We start from the raw sequence: 21,838 nt of genomic DNA on the forward strand, positions 1-21,838 counted from the left end.
CCCTAACATTTTAACAGGTATGGCAGTCTTTCAAGTTTAGTAATGTTTACTGTTTAGCTAAAATGTCCCTCCTTTGTAGTTGCAGTCTCTTTCAAAGAAAAAAAAAAAAAAAAAAAAAAAAACACCGAGCGCACAAAACGCCGCTATGTGATTTACGAAAAAGGACAACTTTTTTTCTCGGATTGTAAGACTGCATTAATTATTTTCTCTGACGAAGCACGTGCATTACGTAATTCACTAATTTGGTTATTATTATAATTTGGTTACCATTGTCAGCATCATCTACGTCAGACTAGGGCTCAGCTGAACTGAAATAACAGAGAGGAAACGTTATGTTAATACAATGCACTGTGGACAATGACAGACGTCTACTGGGGCGTAATGAATTTGCAATTCCAGCATGATTCCAGCCGTGCGTCGGTGCCGTGGCAGCACAACACAGTCACCCGTGCGCAACATTCCTCGTGTGGTCGTAGGAATACTCCTCCAAAAGTATTTTCTGTGATGAATCGGGTAAGTTGACCGCATAAACTAAATAAATCTGAGAATCAAAGTTGTTCTGACAGCAAGGTGAGTTTTAGGATTTTGTAGTGCATTGAGCTTAGTAGAACAGTACAGCATTATTTCCCAAAGCCTTGAACTGTGCATTGTTTATTTGACCGCATGTGTTTAATGCGAATTGTGATGTTAACGCATCCACCTCCACGTGATCTTTTAAAGTTGAGTCGTGATCCTTGATGAAATTGAAGCCGTATGAAGCGGTGAAGTTTATGATGCTATCACGGCGTAAGCGTGCGTAATTTTGAGATTGGTGTGTTGTTTTGGCAGGTTTGCGTGGTTTTCTGTTCAAACCAAGAACCGTTTCATTTTTAATCTCTAAAACATGAACTGGGATGGTCTGCGTAAAATATGCGTAATTTGAAGAGTTCCTATTAGTATTTCTTGCTTTATTTCACACCACCAGGGACTAATGGTTGTACTTTGATATTGAAGTTTCTTTCATTTTTATTTCCTTTTTATTCTTACAATTTAAAAACTTTTAATTATAACGATTATTGTTGTGTTTTATGTAAATATGTGCCAAGCCTTTTGCACGACTTCCTATCAATCAGCTACAATGTTAAAAAACGGGTAGATGTTTTATTGCTGGTTAGTGTGGTCTACCACCTTGCACTTGCTATACTTAGACCAGCTTAAAACGGATTTTCAACAGAATGTCATTATAAAACCATCAGTTCGAGGTTTTCACGAATGTGTTTGTCTTTAGGTTGCTTCTACTTCTCGCTCTCCACCTGTTTTGTGATGGATTGAGCCACAATGTCGCAGCTGTACTACCGCAGAACGGATAACTCCTCGTACCGGGATCGCATTCCGCTGCGTATAGTGCGCGCCGAGTCGGAGCTCTCGGGGCAGGAGAAGTCCTACCTCAGCGCCGTGGAGAAGGGCGATTACGCCAGCGTGAAACTATCGCTGGAGGAGGCGGAGATCTACTTCAAGATCAACATCAATTGCATCGATCCTCTGGGGCGCACGGCGCTGCTCATAGCCATTGAGAATGAGAACTTGGAGATCATCGAGCTGCTCCTCAGCTTCAACGTGTATGTCGGTGACGCTCTGCTCCATGCCATCCGTAAAGAGGTGGTGGGGGCCGTGGAGCTCCTGCTGAACCACAAGAAGCCCAGTGGAGAGAAACAGGTTTGTGTAAAGTACTTGTCTGCTAGTTCATAGTTTGCTAACTCACATAGACCTATCTATCTAAAACTGACAATCAAGGTGCACGGTTTTCTGTGTTTACTGATTGGCTGACCTTACCCTAACCCTATAAGTGCCCAAATTCCTTAAAAACCTTCAAACTAGACTAGCCTGACTAGTGTAGACCAGGTTGACTCAAAACTTATTGTTAAGAAAAGTCAAATGTCTATAAAAAAAAGCATATATTTTTTATTTAACTATGCTACAACTATGCAAAATATTAATATGAATAGGAAAACACATTGACAATTTTGGTTTTGATAAATGATTTTGAATTTTAATATCATGCAAAACAATTATCTGCCAAATTAAGCAGGTGCCAACAATTGTTTTTTTTTTTCAATTTATTTGGTTAACTTCTGCCAAGTGATGGATGAATTTCTGGCAACATAGTTTCACTATTTCACCTGTGAAGTCAACGAAACAGAAACGGGAAGCGTTTTCTTCTCCCTGCAGTTTAAAAAGCTTGTTTATTTTGCTATCCTAACTGTGCATTATTATATGAGCAGTTTTGTTTTGTTATATGCATTTTTTCCCTTCTCTCTGTGACCCAGAACATACATGTGGTCATTTTTAGTCCTGAAAAGAAACCCTCAAAACAACAGAACTTGTACAGTAGGTCTGAATTTAGATGTTCGCCATTATGATAGAAAGTGAAACCCTCAAAACATCTCTTATCAACTTCTCATCTAAAGTAAACAACTCATTATTGCAGATAGGAGTGCTTTTAGGGCTAAAAAAGGAATTACGTCTTCAATTCTCAATGCTGATTTATGAACACTTTAGAAATAGTGTGCTTGTACGCCTGCTTTTTTTCAGAGGACAAAACTGCCTGCTATAATGTTCAGACACTCAGGCATGTGGATTAATAACTGTTGTTCTAAAATTTAGTTTTTCAATTTTGCTCGGCCTTACTTGTGTGTCCTCTCCTCTTAACTTTGACTTAATTGTCCTTTATTGGCTAGTAGGAAAATACTGGATGCTGAGGCACTGATTCAGAGAAGTGATGGCATGGATGCACCAGAGCAGCTGCGCATCTGATCTTTCCTTCCGCAATCCCTGAGCGCTTTTTCTTTTCCTCTGTCTCTGTGTCTCTTCCTGTCTATGTCTATTAATGTCACATTTATAAAATGTTTTGATATGCAAATGACTAAATCAGCATATCTAAAGACCACAAGAGGGCGAGTGAGTACACAGTTACGGTTGTTGGCTTTGATTTCCTAAATGAAGATTCTGATGATGAAATTATGATATTATGATTCTGTCTTCCTGGCATGTGATCTTTATCATATTAGCAAGTTGTTTAATGAACTAGTAATTTCTGAACAAGTATTAAATAAGCAAACTGGATATTATGTGGGCAGAAAAAAAAACTTATTCTCTTTTGTTGAATGGAGTAATTTATTATAATTAGTTGGCACAAAGGTCTTGGACTGATACTGACAGCTGTCTATGTTGATGCAGTTTCAGGCAAAATAAAAAAAATTCAGTCATTGCATTCAACCTGAAGTCTATTTTGCATTCATATTGTCATCCATGATTAATTGTTCCACAACTGAAAGAATCTGATAATAGGTCCAATTATTTTAAAATGGAAATTACATTTTTAGCATTCTTTTCAGTTTGGGAATGAGTTGCACTGCTCAGCTCAGGTGTAATTAAAAATTATACTGTGGTAAAGGGTCTTTTTTCTTTAGCAGTTAAAGAAAAAAAATCCTGTCTCTCAGCTTTGTTGGAAATGTAAGTAATGAATCATGAGAATGGCTTCTTTTCACTTATTAAACACAAAGCTCACTTGAACTGTCATCTTACTGACATTTCAAGTCAAGCCCTCTACTTTTCCAATTCGTTTCCTTCCCCTTTCCGTTCTAGGATGAGCTTCAAAGCGTCATATTGCAGTAGATAATCAGTATGGCTGCCAGCCTGAACATGTCTCTCCAACTGGAGCCTTCATTATCTTCCTCAAATAGTAGAGCTTTTGCTGTTGTCACTGTGGGCTTGGAGCTCTTGTGAAAAGGAGGGAGATATCAGTCGAAATGTGCTAATCACCCTCTACCTTCAAATCGCACCTTTTCTTCTCATGTGGCTTTAATTTATAAACTCTCAACTCATTTTATCTCACTTCACTCCTTCCTAACTCATTATTCTTTCTCACTTTTAGTCTTTTTTTTTCTAGCACATGCTGCTTGGTTTTCTCTTTCACACTCTTTCTTTTTTTTTTATCCATCTCCCCCAAATGTTGTGTGATCACAGAACTTCATGTACAGTAGCAGTGTATATCTTACAGCTCTCCATTTAAATTGCATCAACACTTGCCACTAAAGGATTAGATATGATCCACTTCACTGTTTTAAAGCAGCGGTTATAAGCTGGTTTTACAGATTTTACTTTAAAGGGATAGTCCCCCCAAAAATGAAATCTCTGTCTGCATTTTATATTTGATCCCACCGAATTTGTCTAAATAAAAAAAAGAAAAATTTATTAATATAACCATGAATTTCAAATTTTGTAAAAATTCGTTTTGTAATTGCTTTCAATACATAATTGCTGGGTGAAAATAAAACACCGTCCAGACATTTCCTAAGAATGTAGCTGAGATTTATGCTAACAGCATAACCAATAGGGGATTTGCAGTCATTAAATTCAATAAATACAGAATGTTCATACTGTAGTCTTTTCATTATGTGTAATATGTGACCCTGGATCACCAAACCAGTCACAAGTCGCACGGGTGTATTTGTGGAAATAGCCAACAATACTTTATGGGTCAAAATTTATTGTTTTTTTCTTTTATGCCAAAAATCATTAGGATATTAAGTAAAGATCATGTTCCATGAAGATATTTTGTAAATTTCCTACCGTAAATATATAAAACCATTTATTTTTGTGAGTGAATGCAGCACAATCGAGAACATAAATGGACAACTTTAAAGGAGATTTTCTCAATGTTTCAAATTTTTTTTTGCACCCTCAGATTCCAGATTTTCAAATAGTTGTATATCGGCCATATATTGTCCTATCCTAACAAACCATACATCACTGGAAATCTTATTTATTCAGCTTTCATATGGTGTATAAATCTCAATTGCAGAAAATTTACCCATGTGACTGGTTTTGTGGTCCAGGGTCACATATATTAATTGCAACACCTCAATGTTTTCTCCAAGCCCCGTTTAAGTTTCATAATCAAGCAGGTTGATACATCTGTGAAAAGTGTAACTCTTTGGTGCTATAGTTTGAGCATTTCAATACATCATTATGGCTTAACCAGTGGCATGAGTTTGGAGGTGGGACTATCTGGTGCTGCCTGACCAATGGCAGGTGGGGGGAGTGTTCACCAAACCTGTAGGAATTTTTTATTTTTATTTTATGAGGGTGTGTTTACACGTGAACGAACTAAAAACAGAAAAGTTTTTTTTGCATTTTTGCATTTTTCTTTGTACAGATGACAACTTTGTCACAATGATCCCCATTCAAACAGATCGGCAAAAACTAATAAAAACTTGTAATTTAATTCGATGACACGTCCCGTTTCTTTATTTCCGTTTAGTCAATGTCGTCATATCCGCGTTGTCCCTGGTTTCCGCTCGTACTGCCATGGCAACCAGAGCTATGAACCAGAGCCCTCTGATAGTAACCAAGGCGACAAACGTGGACCACTGTGTAGTTCGCAATGTCTATTTGCACGCTGTTGTTGTTTCATTCAAACATTATGGACCATGGCAAGCAGACTTTGGATAAAAAAGGAGAACTAAAACGAGAATCAATATCAGCGCGGTGTTTTCGAGATGCCGAGAGCTCCTCCCATAGACAGTATATAAACGAGAGCTCCACGTCCGAGACTTCGACCGCTCCTACATGTACTTTATTAAACAGGTGAGCACATTTACATAAAACTAATCAATGTTATATAGTTCAACAATGATAAAATGTTAGAATATGATCTGTATGTTATTCTAATGTTGATCTAGCTTACTGCTAGTCTCATACAGACAAACTAACACATACGTTTCAACACATTCAAATGCAGTTTAGTGTGATAGTGTAATGTTAGACCAAGTGAAACAGCGCTGCGTTACCTCACAAGTTTAATTTGTCTAATAAACTGACCTGTGAGTAGTAATTCTGCGTGTAGTTCGGTAAATGAAATGTCCATATTCCTTTTATATCCGCGGGACTCGCGTCGCGTCTGGAGCTGATAGCTGTCTCTTAGCAATCCCGAACTGCTTCATATCACAGTCATGATAAAAACATCGATGTATTCAGTCATCCATAAACATTATTAGATCGGTCGGCTTGACATTGACGACAAGATCCATAATTCTTAGCAAATGTTGCGTCATCAAACTACGCCTTTGTTATTGTAAAGAGGTTAGTGACCCCTAGCGGCAAAAAATTCAATACTGTACGTTTAAGACTGAACATGTAATGTGCATGCGCAACGCAAGACGTCACTGTTTTCACAAATTTGCGTTTTTGTATTTTACAAAAGTTTTTTTTGTAGTTTACAGCTTTGAAACAATCTATATTGTTAAAAGCGCTGTATAAATGAAGGTGACTTGACTTAAGATGGAGATGATAATGGTATAATTTTCATAAACTTGCATTTTGAAACCCGTTTTGCATTTTCAGGCACCCAAAATTCTGCTGTCGTGTAAATGTACTGCCAAAACGTATAAAGTTTTCTGTTTTTGGTTGAAAACCGTGTCGTGTAAATGGCCCAGGCCCGGATTGGGTAATCGGGAGAATCGGGAGAATTCCCGGTGGGCCGCTTCACTTTTGGGCCGGTCGAGGATTTTTTTTTTTATTTTTTTTTTTCTTTTCTCACATTTCAATGTCACGTTAGTAACATTACACGTTCCGCCTTCTGACACTGCAGCGCGCAGCCTCTGCATGGGTTGTACCATGTGAGGGAGTTCTCCCCTCCCCTACTATAGAGTTGGTTGGGTCCACAGCCAGTCTTTTCCAAAACGTTTTAGGTAGGCTACTGCGGCCGCGGGCCGCGGCATCGCCGGCGCCTACCGCGCCTGGCCGGCCCTACCGTAACGGTACGCGTCAGGGAGGATGGCTGGGAGGAAGAGGCCAGGAGGTATGGAAGCTTGTTTGCGTCACAGAATAAAACGTTTTAAAAGATAATTGCGACTTTTTATCTCACACTTGCGAGTTTACATTTCGGAATACATCAGAATTGCGTGAAATAAAGTCTCAATTGCGTGTTATAAAGTCAGAATTGCCTGAAATAAAGTTGCAATTGCGTGTTATAAAGTCAGCATTGCGAGATGGTCAGAATTGCGTGATATTAAGTCTCAATTGCGTTTTATAAAGTCAGAATTGCGAGATATAACTGTCAGAATTGCCTGAAATAAAGTTGCAATTGCGTGTTATAAAGTCAGCATTGCGAGATGGTCAAAATTGTGAGATATAAAGTCGCAATTGCGTGTTATAAAGTCAGCATTGTGTGAATTAAAGTCGATTGCTTCTTATAGTCAGAAATTGCTAGATATAAAGTCAGAACTGCGTGAAATAAAGTTGCAATTGCTTCTTTTTAAAGTCAGAAATACAGAATTGCGAGATATAGTCTGAATTGTGTGATATAAAATCGCAATTGCTTCTTATAAAGTCTAAGTGAATTATTATTTAACCTTTACATTATTTGTTGAACTATGGTATTAATACCAACTACACAATAGTAACAACTGAACTGTTGCTTCGTTTATCCAAATTGGAAAAAGTGCTAATTTGGAATTCCACCGTGGAAAAAGTGGGCCGGTCTTGGGCATGAACTCCAGGGCTGAAAAGTGGCCCCACTCCGGCCCTGAAATGGCCCCTGAGTTTGTTAGTTTCATGATGTTAGCAGTGCAGCAATTAAACTACATATTTAACCAACTCTCTCATTGTAGTGCATTAAATGTCCTTTATTAGATGGTTTGATCTGTAATAGTTTAAGTTAAAGCTAGATATGGTTATATAAGCTAAAACACTGTAATAGGCTGATTATTTTTGTTTTATAGGTTATTATAATCTTTTTTAGTGTTGCATTTGGCAAGGATAACATCTTCAAGTCTTTAATGTCAGTCCATGCATTTCACATATGATTTTGGCCAGGCTTCTGGGCAGATTTTTCTTTGGATAATGGATTATTCTTGAGCACCAGGATTCAAATACTGCATGTACTTCATGGTTGGATAAGGCGTATGGATTAGTTCTTAAACTGTAGCATTTTAGGACATTCAGTATCTTTTTCTTAAGATGCTAATGATGTTAATTTATCCTTGCTCTTGTCCATTGTCCTGAAGATAAGCTTCATCCCAAACTTCAGACCGAAACAGATTGCTGTATTTCCTTCAATATTGTGCTGTTCGTGATTCTTCCCTCTATTTTAATAAGGTGTGCCATTCTTGCTGATGAATAGCATCTCTTCAGCGTTGTGCTTCAACCAATGCAATTTTATTGGAGGTATTGTTGTTTGTTGAAAAGCTCACAAAATCTTCTCCTTTGCAACTGGGTCATTATTATGCTTTTCGAGCACAAACCTCGCCAAACTCCAGACAGGATTTCACACGGTTCTTCTCTGCTACCGAAGCTCTGTAGCTACTTCAAAGTGATCATAGGCCTCTCTGTAGCCTCTCTCCCAAGCGTTTTTCCTCATGTGCTCAGAGGATTTTCAGGAAAGACCTTTTCCCCCACAATGTCTGGGTCATTTGATGTAGCTTCCATTTCATCATGATTGATCCAACAGTTGATGCTCCTATTGTTTTATACCCTTCTTCATGATTTATGCATTTGTTTTTCTCTGCCAATTGGAATATTCTTTAGTGTTTATTCTCATAGCTGTCCTTCACATTTGAGATCTGAATAATAACAAGGGCTTAATTGTGAGGTTTCTATCCGGCAAGTGTGGCTATTTCAGCTATTCACAGTGAGATGGCAATTGGAAAGCAAATGCATCCTCATTAAGACAATTGTTTTCATCACGAAACGCTTGTCAACACAGGCTCTGAATACCAGTGTTATTTTAGTTTTATTACAATAAATAAATGTATAACTATAAACTTTTATCCCAGTACTTCTCGCTGTCATTTAGGAATAAGATTGCATGGGTGTTTGAATCGAGATTGTGATCTTTTATTGATTAATTGTGCAGCTCTACTATTATGGTTATTAATATTTTGAATTTGATTTTGTTTAGATTTTCTGTTTTTATTTTAATTTAATCAGTTTTAGCAATTTTGTTGTGTGTTTTGGTACCTTTTTAAATTTTTTTTAATGTCTATAGTTTTTATTATTTTTTAGTATATCAAGTTAAACTAAATGCATTTAGTTTCATGTTGCTTTGGAAACTGGCTGAAATAAATACTTTTTTCATATTTTATTTTATTTTATTTATTAGTTAACGTTTATTTTATTAAATATTATTTTAGTTTTCCGTTGTAGTGGTAGTAATAATAATAATAATAATAACCCTGTTGAATAGTCATTCAATGTTATGCATAATACTTTATTTTTTAGTTCATCAAATTAAACTAAATGCATTAAGTTTCATGTTGCTTTGGCAACTAGCTGAAATTAAAAAAAGTTTTAATATTTTATTTCATTTTTTTGTTAACAATATTTTATTAAATACCATTTCAGTCTTTCTGATTCAAAATTTCATGTTTAATTCAGTGTGTTACTTTGCAGTAATTTGTGAAATTTATGAAAATTGTTTCAAATTCAATCCTATACCAAATATATACAGTGTACAGCAGTATTTGGACACTTAATTCTAAACATTTTATGACAAAATATCAAATAAAGCAGCATTTATTTTAAAGAATTGTTGCATATTTAATACTATAATTTGTTTTTTCATTTGTAATGCAATGATATTCAGATATTTTTGGTGACTTTGTCCAAATGTGTCATTCATTTTATGGGCCGCTGTATAGTGAAATGCAGTGTATATATGTTTCATCAGATGAATTTAATCCATCTTTTCCCATTTCTAACCAGGTACCACCCATCCTGCTCGATAAACAGTTCTCAGACTTCACTCCTGACATCACCCCCATCATCCTGGCCGCCCACACCAACAACTACGAGATCATCAAGATGTTGGTGCAAAAAGGTGTGTCGGTCCCCCAGCCTCATGAGGTGCGCTGTAACTGCATAGAGTGCGTCTCCAGTTCGGACGTGGACAGTCTGCGACACTCGCGCTCCCGGCTGAACATCTACAAGGCCCTAGCCAGCCCCTCTCTCATTGCCTTATCCAGCGAGGATCCTTTCCTCACCGCGTTCCAACTTAGCTGGGAGCTCCAGGAACTCAGCAAAGTGGAAAACGAGTTCAAAACTGAATACGAGGAGCTCTCCCGTCAGTGCAAATGCTTCGCGAAGGATCTCCTGGACCAGACCCGGTCCTCACGCGAGCTGGAGTTGATCCTCAATTTCCGTGATGATGTCAACCTGCTGCAGGATGAGGCCAATAATGAGCTGGCTCGCCTGAAATTGGCTATCAAATACCGCCAAAAAGAGGTACCGTTCTGTTTTGAAGATGATGTATTTTCTGACAATGGTCCAAAAAGTATTTGGACACATAAAATTGATAAACCAAGTTGCATTTACAAACACAAATCCATTGCCAAACATATTTTGGTCACACTTTATATTAAGTGGTGTTAAGTACTATGTACTTACATCAAAAAAAATAAGTACAATGTACTTATTGTGTTAATGTTGTATTGTGAAACACTTTTGCTGCTATTGAGGTGTGATACGGGTAAGGTTAGGGACAGGTGTGGTGGATTGGGTAGGTTTAAGGTGTAAGGGAAGGGTCAACTGTGTAATTACAAATGTAATTACATAAATTAATTACAGCTGTAATTACATGCAGGAATTTTTTAAATGTAAGTACAATGTAAAAACATGTAGTTACACAATAATTACATTGTATCAAATTATTAATTTCAATGTAAGTACATGTAAGTACATAGTACTTAAAGCCACTTAATATAAAGTGGGACCCATATTTTTATATTTGCTTTAATACTAACTGGTTTCAGGATCATTTATAGATATTTTCGAAACCTGCTTGACTTCGATTGACAGAAATGTTGAACATTTAAACATAGTTTTGTGATCATTCAAACTTAAGTAGCCCGGTGTGCAGGATTTATATTTTTCTATTTTATATTGTAATTTCATCCAATGTACCAACAATTAATTATCATGCGAGACACTTTTTTTTTTTTTTTACCTGAAACTTACTTTTATTAGATGTTTTGCTTACTTTTTTTTTTTTTTATGCTATTTGGATTGATATTTTGTTACATAATACAGTGACATTCATATGTTTATGTGTAAGTTTTTATGCACTGTAAAACATATTTTTGGTTCAACTTAAAATGGTAAGTTACCTGGTTGCCTTAGAATTAAGTTCATTGAAATTAAAATTTGAGGGAGATTGGTTTAATACAAAAAAAAACTTAATAAAATATTAAGTCATCTGAAACACATTAATTCTCCAAGTTGATTTAACAAAAGATAAAAAGTTGTGATTACAAATCATGAACATGATTTTTATTTTTATTTTACAGTGTATACTTAAAAAAAATGCTAATTACTTCTTGCTGATTGTGATTAACACTCTCCTTAAGATTGACTAAGCTAAGGACAAATTAACTTTTTTTCCACATATATTTTAATGTTAAGAAGGTCCTCTTAGCAATACTTGAGGGGTGCCAGATGAAACTCAAGCCGCTATTGTGCATTCATTTAAAAGCACTGAAGTGTTACAAGCCCAAACTAAAAATCGGGTAATTTTCTTCACACTTGAAAAGGTCATCACATGCCTCAGCGCTGTATAGATCTCATAAAAGATGCCCTTTTGACCTGTGATGACTTACTGCAGTGTAGGAGTGAAGAGTCATATCCACTTTCAGCATGTAGTGTGGGTTCATATAGCTACTAATTACTTTGCCTCTTGAATCAAGTCTGTACACGTTTCATTGCTTTGTTCGAAAATAGTCCACATCCAGAAGCCATATTCACAGCCCTTCTGCTACTTTGTCATTTTTTTAAATGCAATGTGAAAATGAAGCATCATAAATTCCAAATGCATTATAAATTCAATTACAGAAATGATATACATATTAAACACAGCAATTCGTGACATATCCTGAAGCCATTTTGCTAAAAATAATTTTGCCGCCTTTTGCCAGTACTTTAGGATTTTTTTTAGATGAATTTATACATATTTGTTTTGTTTTGTTGCTTACTGTATGCGAGTCAAATCACCTTTATTTTTATATAGCGCTTTATACAGTACAGATTGTTTCAAAGCAGCTTCACAGTGATAAACTGGAACACAACAATTCAGTGATGCAAACATAATTCAATTCTGCTGTAAAGCAGCTCTAAAAAAGACAACAGATTATTCAGTAAAGTACATTGTGTAAAGTACATCGATTATGAAACGAGTTCAATTCAGCTATAAAGCAGCTCTGCAGAAAACAGTGATGTCATCATCCAGCTAAGCTCTCAGCCAATAGTTTCAGTGCAGTCAAATCATTAATATTGAATGTGAGTTGCATAAATATCCATTGGTCATATTCTTCTCAACCCGTGATTATGTTAGACATGATGACACAGTTCAGATAAAATGGCATTTGTTCCAGTAGTCACACCGGCACTAATCTTATTATTCTAAATGTTACTAGAATGTCTCCAATTAAGCATGTGAATATCCACTATAAAGTCAGAGATCAGATCAGAAGCAGCATGCTTTGTATTACCTCAGATGTTCAAAGTTTGTATAACATGATGGCATGGTGGTCTGACATCTGCAGAAGATCTGATAAGAGCCTATACATCATAGCCAAACCTCCTTAAAGAATCTGATGGAGTGGGAAATGATAGCATGTGTTTTGTGGAGGTGAAGCATTTTGTGCTTAAATAGTGCTCACATACAGGCCATGTGATGTAGATTTTGTCACTTTTTCCTCGCTTTTCATATTCCGGTAAATGCATTTGATTTGTTATGTGAATATTTCAAGCTGTTGTAAGTTTAATTCTGAAAGCCTCCATTATGAAAAAGAAACAGGAGAAATGAACTTGGTCCTGTATAAAGTCAGTTGGCATGTTTTTTAAAAAAATTTACTAGTTGCTGTAGAGCGCAGCAGTAAAAAGTACACCTTCCACTCCTGACTGACAGTGTTTGCTTAGCATGTTTCTTTTTATTTGAAGTGGCGTCCCGTTGAGGTGTATTAAGGTGCTGTTGTCAATTGCACAGCAACCCCGTGACAGAGTTCTTTATTTGATTCTGGAGAACGGATTGTAGCGTGCTAATCGGCCCTGACGGAGGACACTTAAACTCATCTCAGATTTGACCTCATCGCCTTCAGAACGACTGGCTCGGCTGTAATGAGGATGCATTTGTTTGTAATTTGGTTAGGCGCCCCTCCCACTTCCGCTTGACATTTTAGATGCTTTGTTAATGGCTTTGGGCTGATCACAGGAGACAAGATGAAGAGGATGGAGAAGAACAAATAAGCAGCTAGAACAAGAGTCATTGTATGGTTGCAAGTTGCAGTTTCAGGGCCAAGCACATAATTAAAAAATAATGATTATGAATTCATTTTTATCTCTATTGCAAAGAATAACTTTTTTTTTTATCGCTTTTGCATATTTTTTTAAGAACTTTAACAATCAATTGTCACAACTGTTTGCTGAAACATCAGAACTTAATTGCTTGTGCTGTGCCAGCAAATTGGCCAATGCCACTTAAATAAAAATTGTTTTTGTCATCACACTGGTCAAAATGTCCCTGAAAATATTTGTTGAATGGGTCATTTGGCATGTGATGGCTCACACAATGAAAGAATGTTTAGTTGTGAAGAGTTTGACAGTTTCAATGAGAATCAACTCATCAGTTTTCAATCACCAAGCCATGTGCATTTAGTTACTGTGCAAATTGTAGACTATTGTACTTTTTTGCACACATATGCCAAAAACGCATACAATTCTAAAAAAGAAATTCAAATCAGATGTGAACAATAAACAAATTGTTCAGAGATCTGAGAAAAAAAAAATCGTATTCGAGAACTGAGTCAAAGCGATTGAGGAAAAACTTTAATATAACTTAGAGTTATTTTAGTGTCTTTGTTTATCCCGAGGTTTTCCCGCAGCCTGCCGGATCCAGGCCGTATCCAGATCTGATGAAGGACCTGCGCCTGGACCCGATGACAACGCAGTGCTGAAGTGCCAACTAGTCTCTCCCTATGGAGGATCCCTTTACCACTCTACAGATAAAGCGTTGTCGGGAAACTCAATTCGCGTATCTACCCCGAATTGATAAAATAAAATAAAATTCTGTATCAAAAATAAGGAAACACCAGTACTTTATAGGCTTGGTTTGTAGGGAATTCCAAACCTGCGCACATACAGTATATTCAAACGCACATAACTATAGAACCAATTCTTAATGCACATGTGACCGCCATCAGCATTTCTCACAGGTTCGTGTTTAAAGTCTGTGTAGAGAGAATTGTGTCGTCTTAGCGGCCCCTAATTTAATAACAAATGATTGTTGCGACGGAAGCGAATCAATCAAAACTACATTTAGCTGGAAAATAACTTTACTAAAGAACCGCTATAAAGCCAAAAAAATCTCTGTTACCTTAAATTATACGTTTATCTCTGTAAAGCTGCTTTGAAACAATCTACATTGTTAAAAGCGCTATATAAATGAAGATGACTTGACTCGACTTGACTAGAGTAGGTGGCTTAGAGTAACACAGTCTCACCCCAAAACGTCACATACTGACGGATCTTGACCATACGGCAACATACGACGAATAGGGTACCCCTAAAACGTCCATATGTGACGATTCGGGTTATGGGTAGGTTTAGGTATGCGTTAGGGTACCGCTAGGAGGCGCTGCTGGTGCGCTTATGTCTTCGTCTCATATGGACGTTTTAGGGGTACCCTATTCGTCGTATGTTGCCGTATGGTCAAGACCCGTCAGTACATGACGTTTTGGGGTGAGACCGGGCTGCTTAGAGTATAGTACTTATTTGGTCATATATTGAATTACTTAATTCATTACGAATGATATAGTGGATGTGTTACAAAGGGTTATTATAATTTTTAATTTAGTTATTATTTATATTTTGTTCTCAGAATGTCCTTTTGATTTTACATTTACATTTTAGTTATTTTTCACTCTGTGACTATTAGTTTAACTGTTGTTTAGTTTTATTTTTTCTGTATTTTATAGTTTTCGTTTTTATTTTATATAATAAAGGACATGAATAATACAGCATTTTTAGCTATGCCTTTGGATCTTGGCATCTAAATGGCTGCTTTGTTTGTTTGTTTTTTTTGGCTACAAAAATATGATTATCATATCACGTTTCAAACCTTTGCGTAATGCAGTATGAAGCAACATGTTGACTATATTGTGTTGGAGGCTCGGCAGTCTGAATGGGAATAAATGAGAGAAACTCAGACCTCCTGCCTTACGGTTCATGTTCACTTCATCATTCTGACTTTATTAGACACTAATGCTCACTTTACATGGGTATATCCTGGAGTCTGGCTTTGGGGAAACTGCTGAAAACACTGATGTATAGTTTGCTTGTGCTGTAATTTAATTTTACTGACAGTTTATGGCTCAGTTAGACTGGAATACATGGCGTAATGATGTTTCTTTAAGTTGATGTTCCTATGTCATTAAAAAAAAAAAAAAACTATGCCAAAGTAATATATGTCCACAGACATAAAATTCTAGTAAGTCTTGTAAATGGTAAAAATGTAATATTCTGGGAAATCTGACCGGAAAATTCCTGATTTGCCCGCTTGCTTCCCAGACCACCTGTTCATACTTGGATAGTAACGTATGATTTCCCTGTGTTCTCTTCTCTTCTTTTCTCTCTCAGTTTGTAGCTCAGCCAAATTGCCAGCAGCTGTTGGCCTCTCGCTGGTATGATGAATTTCCTGGCTGGAGGAGACGTCACTGGGCTGGCAAGTTCATCACCTGTGTCTTCATCGGCCTCCTATTCCCCCTGCTCTCCCTGTGTTACCTGGTGGCACCCAAGAGCCGCTATGGCCTCTTCATCCGCAAGCCTTTCATCAAGTTTATTTGCCACACCACCTCTTATTTGACCTTCCTCTTCCTCCTGCTGCTGACCTCCCAGCACATAGTCTCTAACAATCCTGATCGTCAAGGACCAAAGCCCACCACAGTGGAGTGGATGATCCTACCCTGGGTTCTAGGTAACACCACATCCCTACAGAACTGATATGATTTCATAATCTGGTCCTAAACTGAGCTACTGTATTTGTTTGTGTATTAGTATACACTAGTGCATGGAAAAGTTTATAAATGTCTAAAAGAATTTGAGCTAGAATTGTGATTCAATACTTTTAAAAGGCAAACAAATACAGCATTCTTTAAGGTTAATGCTAGTATTCAAACGTTTTGCTGTATTTATTTGATCAAAATACAGTAAAACAGTTACTTGTATAAAGTTACAACTAAAATAAATAAAATAATACAAATCCACTTTTGTTACAAAGAAAAATAAGATAAAATTGCAGTTTTACTATATGTTCTCTATGCAACATTTGCAAGATTCACCTTGGACCAGAAAACAAATAAGTTCTTTGAACATGAACCAGCAAAATCTCTTGGCTGCTCTTGCAGGATTCATATGGACTGAGATCAAGCAGATGTGGGATGGTGGATTTCAAGATTACATGCATGACTGGTGGAATCTTATGGACTTTGTGATGAATTCCTTGTATCTTGCAACCATCTCACTGAAGATTGTTGCATATGTCAAGGTATGTTACATCACAACAATCACGGGGTGGGAATCACTTTGGAATGGAACTAGAGTAAGTTACTCTTCCTTCTTTCCTAACAGTACAGTGGTTGCAAACCCAGGGAAACCTGGGAAATGTGGCACCCCACATTGGTAGCTGAGGCAGTGTTCGCCATTGCCAACATCTTCAGCTCTCTACGCCTCATCTCGCTTTTCACCGCCAACTCTCACCTAGGTCCTTTGCAGATATCATTAGGGCGGATGCTCCTGGACATCCTAAAGTTCCTGTTCATCTACTGCCTGGTGTTGCTTGCCTTTGCTAATGGACTCAATCAGCTTTACTTCTACTACGAGACTAGTGATGGCATGAACTGCAAAGGCATTCGCTGCGAACGTCAAAACAATGCTTTCTCAACGTAAGTCTTGGAAAAGGCCTAATATCTAAATTCCTAATACCTCATATCTCAATGCATAATTTATCTATTTTCATTGTCTACTACACCTGCATTTTTATTTTTATAAATCAGCTAAATCTTAAATAGTTAGTCATTCCGGCCCTTAGGTTACAATGAAAGCTGAAAAGTTGTGTATAAGTTGCAGCTGCATGTCCTAATTTTGTTTGTATTCCATTTGTAGGCTATTTGAGACCCTGCAGTCTTTGTTTTGGTCAATTTTTGGATTGATCAGTCTGTATGTGACTAATGTCCAAGCTGACCACAAGTTCACAGAATTTGTGGGCGCCACAATGTTTGGGACCTATAACGTCATCTCCTTGGTGGTCCTCCTCAATATGCTTATTGCCATGATGAACAATTCATATCAACATATCGCTGTAAGTCCTTTCTGAGGTCTGACCTGAGCACTTGTAGATATATCTTCATAATGTCCTACTCTAGGAAATTGTTGCATATTACATATACCGTATTTTCTGAAAAAATAAGGCATATATGATTATCGCACTCGGTCAAAATTTCACAGATACAGTAAGTCGCATCAGTGTCACATTTTATTGTTGCATTCAGAAATTAAGTGAAATAGCATATTAAATATTTACAGACAGTAAACTATAAACAGTGTTGGGGGTAACTCGTTACAAGTAACTTGAGTTACGTAGTCGGATTACTTTTTCAAGTAACTAGTAAAGTAACGCATTACTTGACAAAATATCTGTGTTACTTTTTCAAATAAGTAACGTAAGTTACTTTGTTTTCCCATTTATTGACTGACAGCTCTCTTGTCCCCATGTTGAGATGAATCGAAGTGCAGAGGCTTTGTGTGTAAACATGATGGTTATTGTAGTTCTAGACTAAATGTGAGCTTGCATTTACTCATCTCACTTGCACGAAAAAGATTCAATATTCCTCAAAATGAATAAAATCAGAATGCAATGCAGAATTAGAATACGGTGAAAACCTCCAATAACTATTATGTTAAATAAAACATACATTTTTATGCATTTAATCACACTTTATCCTATTCTTCTTAACCAGAATGCAGAGTTGAAAGGTTTGTTTGAGCTGCGCCCTCTACTGTACACACGTGAATTTGCATTCCCTTCAGCCTGAGGCTTATTATTTCACTTTTGGTGGGAAAAAGTCTTTACATTTGCCAAAAAATATCACTTTTTTTGTCATTAAAAAACAAAGCCCAGCCCAGGTGGAAAAAAGTAACGCAAAAGTGATTTGCATTACTTTTCTTAAAAAGTAACTAAGTAATGCAATTTTCAAAGTAACTTTCCCCAACACTGACTATAAACATATTTTAGTTCCCCTCACTGCATACCAAATCCTTTAAATTTAACAGTATTCAGAGCAGAACAAGATGAAAAATATAAGTATAAAACAAACATAAATTATAGTGGAATTCATTCTAAACAAAATTTATTAAAAAGGCCAAGCCTAAACAAATGTATTTAAAGAAAAACTGAAAACTACTGGCATGTTGTAAACTCGCATTCTTCTCTTATTCAGCACGAATCCAAATATGTGAACTTTTTTTCATTTTTTGACATTAGTTGCATTATATAAGTATCTTTGGAATATAAGTCATAGTACGTTTCAGATGAGGAAAAAAAAGACGTGACTTATATTCCGGAAAATACGGTACAGTGTGCGGTACCTTGTTAGTCACTTTTGTATGAAAGCATCTGCTGAGAACATGTGTAAATTTCTCATATTTATGTGTTCTGGCTTTTCTGAAGGACCATGCTGATATTGAATGGAAATTTGCCAGAACTAAATTATGGATGAGTTATTTTGAGGAAGGAGGCACCCTGCCACCTCCCTTCAACATTATCCCCAGTCCCAAATCCATATGTTACCTGATTACGTGGATTAAGGTGAATGTGTTCAAGAGGAGGTCAAAGAGGACTGAGACATTTGGGACATTAGGGGTGAGACTCTGTGAAAAACTGTTTATTTTATGTTTATTTTATGTCTCTTCTTCTTTGGTCTTACATCACAGAAATGTGAATTTTATTAACATTTTTGCGAAAAGGTTAAAGGGATAGTTCAGCCAAAAATGATATTAAACCCATGGTTTACTCGCCCTCAAGCAGTTCGAGATGCATATGTCAATCATTTTTCAGACGAACACATTTTCAGTTATTTTAGAAAATGTCTTAGATCTTTCAGTGGTTATAATGTGTAGTTATGGGGTCCACTCCTTCAAGTCCCAAAAATGTGCATGCATCCTTCACAAAAGTAATCCAACCGGCTCCAGGGGGATAAACGAAGGCCTTCTGAGGGTAATCCGTGCGGTTTTGTCGTAAAAATATACATATTTAAACCTTTATAAACGAAAATAACTGGCTTCCGGTAGCGGTCGACCGCTAATCGGTTTTGTGAAGGATGCATGCACATTTTGGGACTTGAATGAGGTGGACCCCATAGGTTCACATTATAACCACTGAAAGATCTAAGACATTTTCTAAAATAACTGAAAATGTGTTCGTCTGAAAAATGATGGACATATGCATCTCGAACGGCTTGAGGGTGAGTAAATCATGGGTTTAATAAAATTTTTGGCCGAACTATCCCTTTAATATTATGTTATAGTTTAAGGGGAATTTCAACTAAATATGTGTCATAAGATGTCTAGTGTGCTTGGTTGTCTTTGAATCAGCAGATACTTTAATATTGTTGGGGACAGAGAGAATTAATGTATTACAAATATTATTCATTTTGTCCTTTCAGAGAAGAGCTGCTGAAAATGTGAGACTTAACCACCAATACCAGGTAGTTTTCCACTAAAAAATACTTAAAAACTGTTTCACCATACAGTTCTTTCTCTATGATTTGATTTCTTTGTAATTGTTCCGTCAATTAATTGTACTTGTATTTCCCTAAATGCAGGAAGTCTTGAGAAACTTAGTAAAACGATATGTGGCCGCCATGATTCGAGACGCCAAGACTGAGGAGGGTCTCACAGAGGAGAATTTTAAAGTAAGCGTTGAAAAATTATTTGTCTACAAATAGCTTTGTAAAAAAATATGGTAACACTTTATTTTGAACGTTCTGTTGACTAAAAGTAACTTTGCAACTGCATGTCAACTTATTCTAACCCTAACCCTACCAGTCTACTAACACTCTAAGTTAGTTAGAGTTAATAGACATGTACAGTAGGTGCAATCTTACTTTAGTCAACAGAATGTGTTAAAGGGACCATCAAAATAAAGTGAAACCAAATATTTTATATATATATATATATAACAATGGATACAACAGTAAAACAATGGATACAATGGATCCATTGTTTTTACTTCTTAAAAACAATGGATACATCAGTAGTCTTGTACTTTACTCTGACATTTATTGGTGTGGATGAAGCATTACATCACAGCAATAGTTTTAAGTTATCAGTGCCATTGTAGAAGTACCCGTATGACTCTTGATTAATGTATTTTGCAAGTGTCTAATAGTAGAAAGAGATACAATTCTGAGATAAAGTTGTATGTGGCGGGTCATGTGATTTCAACATGGCAGCCACCATGAAGTGACCTCTTACAGGAAAGAAAAAAATATTTTATTCAACCTATATCAAATTAGTACACATGTACGTTCAAATAAGTCTTCATCTAATTTAAATAAACATTTTTAACATGGTTATCAAAATACTAGTCATTGTGAGAAACTTTTATTAAATGAAAAACTGCACCTTTAAATAAGCGATTCGATTATGAGACACAAGTAATTGTGGACTGTCATCACTTCAACAGGAGCTGAAGCAGGACATATCTAGCTTCCGTTATGAAGTCATTGGAATGATGAAAGGCAACCGGAAAAGCACTCGTGCGAATAAGCCGGGCACTGCGGCCTCCGATGCTTCTCATCCAGACTGTTCGCTTCAGTATTCCTTGGCTCTTCAGCAGAACAAACTACATTTGTACGATGTCACTGCGTCGCTACAGCAACACAACTCTGAGGAGACAAGGGAGTCTCTCGGTTGTCTGGTCAATGGATCACCAGTAGCTTTGACTGACCCGATACTCAAAGACAAAGCCAGGAAGGACTTCCCTAAAGATTTTACAGACTTTGGGTTATTCCCGAAGAAACGTACCAGTCTCAATCCAAATAAGATCTACTCACTCGCTGAAGAGGCAACAAAGGAATCAGATCCTGATATATTAGACTGGGTGAGAGAGGAAATGGTTGAGAAACCTCTGGCTGGAAAGGTTGAACAGGAAGAGAATGAATCAAAGTGCCTAATGGAGGAAAAGGGAAGTGTGTTGGAGGACCAAGAGAAAGAGCACATTGCATCTTCACATGAACATTAGATAAACAGACCTTTTGTAACCAAGGATTATCTGAATCTCATATTTAGCTGAAGTACTTTGTCAGAGATGGAGCAGTATCCTCTCTTATGCACTGATATGGGCCAGGTTTTGTGAGTGTGTGTGTGTGTATATATATATATATATATATATATATATATATATATATATATATATATATATATATATATATATAATCACATTTTCATTGTGCAGCATCCTTTCACTCTTGTCATTACCGATTGGAAAATAACAATCTTGTTATTCCCTGAAAAAGTGTTAATAATGCCCAGAGAAACTGCCTATTATGGTTGGTATTATTATTATTATATAACATAAGTACTACCGTTCAAAGGTATGAAGTGAGATAAAAAAAAATGTTTTTAGTTTTTTTTTTTCAGCAAGGATGCATTAAATTGATCAAAAGTGACAGAAACCTTTAGTAACATTATAATTCTTTACTATTTCAAAGAAATGCTGTTCTTTTTCATATATCAAAGCATCCCTAAAAAT

At 36.6% G+C, this 21,838-nt stretch overlaps 1 protein-coding gene across 1 annotated transcript; it reads left to right on the forward strand.

Annotated features, from left to right (window-relative positions):
* Positions 1-412: 412 nt before the first annotated feature.
* On the forward strand, positions 413-21,425 carry trpc4b (transient receptor potential cation channel, subfamily C, member 4b). The gene is made up of 11 exons (XM_081369742.1): positions 413-513; positions 1,268-1,695; positions 9,745-10,263; positions 15,667-16,003; positions 16,434-16,573; positions 16,657-16,970; positions 17,191-17,386; positions 18,755-18,946; positions 19,749-19,790; positions 19,908-19,997; positions 20,771-21,425. Exons 2-11 carry the CDS (start codon positions 1,318-1,320, stop codon positions 21,326-21,328), a joined length of 2,766 nt encoding a protein of 921 aa, XP_081225868.1. The 5' UTR covers positions 413-513; positions 1,268-1,317; the 3' UTR covers positions 21,329-21,425.
* The last annotated feature ends 413 nt before the right edge of the window (positions 21,426-21,838 follow it).

Source organism: Scardinius erythrophthalmus, assembly GCF_964197995.2.
Source record: "Scardinius erythrophthalmus genome assembly, chromosome: 7".
Classification (NCBI taxonomy): Eukaryota; Metazoa; Chordata; class Actinopteri; order Cypriniformes; family Leuciscidae; genus Scardinius; species Scardinius erythrophthalmus.

Excerpts from the sequence above, each read along its gene's own strand:
- trpc4b (XM_081369742.1), top strand. The coding sequence starts at position 1,318 with ATGTCGCAGCTGTACTACCGCAGAACGGATAACTCCTCGTACCGGGAT. Across the intron at positions 10,264-15,666 it reads TCAAATACCGCCAAAAAGAG|TTTGTAGCTCAGCCAAATTG; the intron begins GTACCGTTCTGT and ends TTTCTCTCTCAG. Across the intron at positions 18,947-19,748 it reads AGACATTTGGGACATTAGGG|AGAAGAGCTGCTGAAAATGT; the intron begins GTGAGACTCTGT and ends TTGTCCTTTCAG.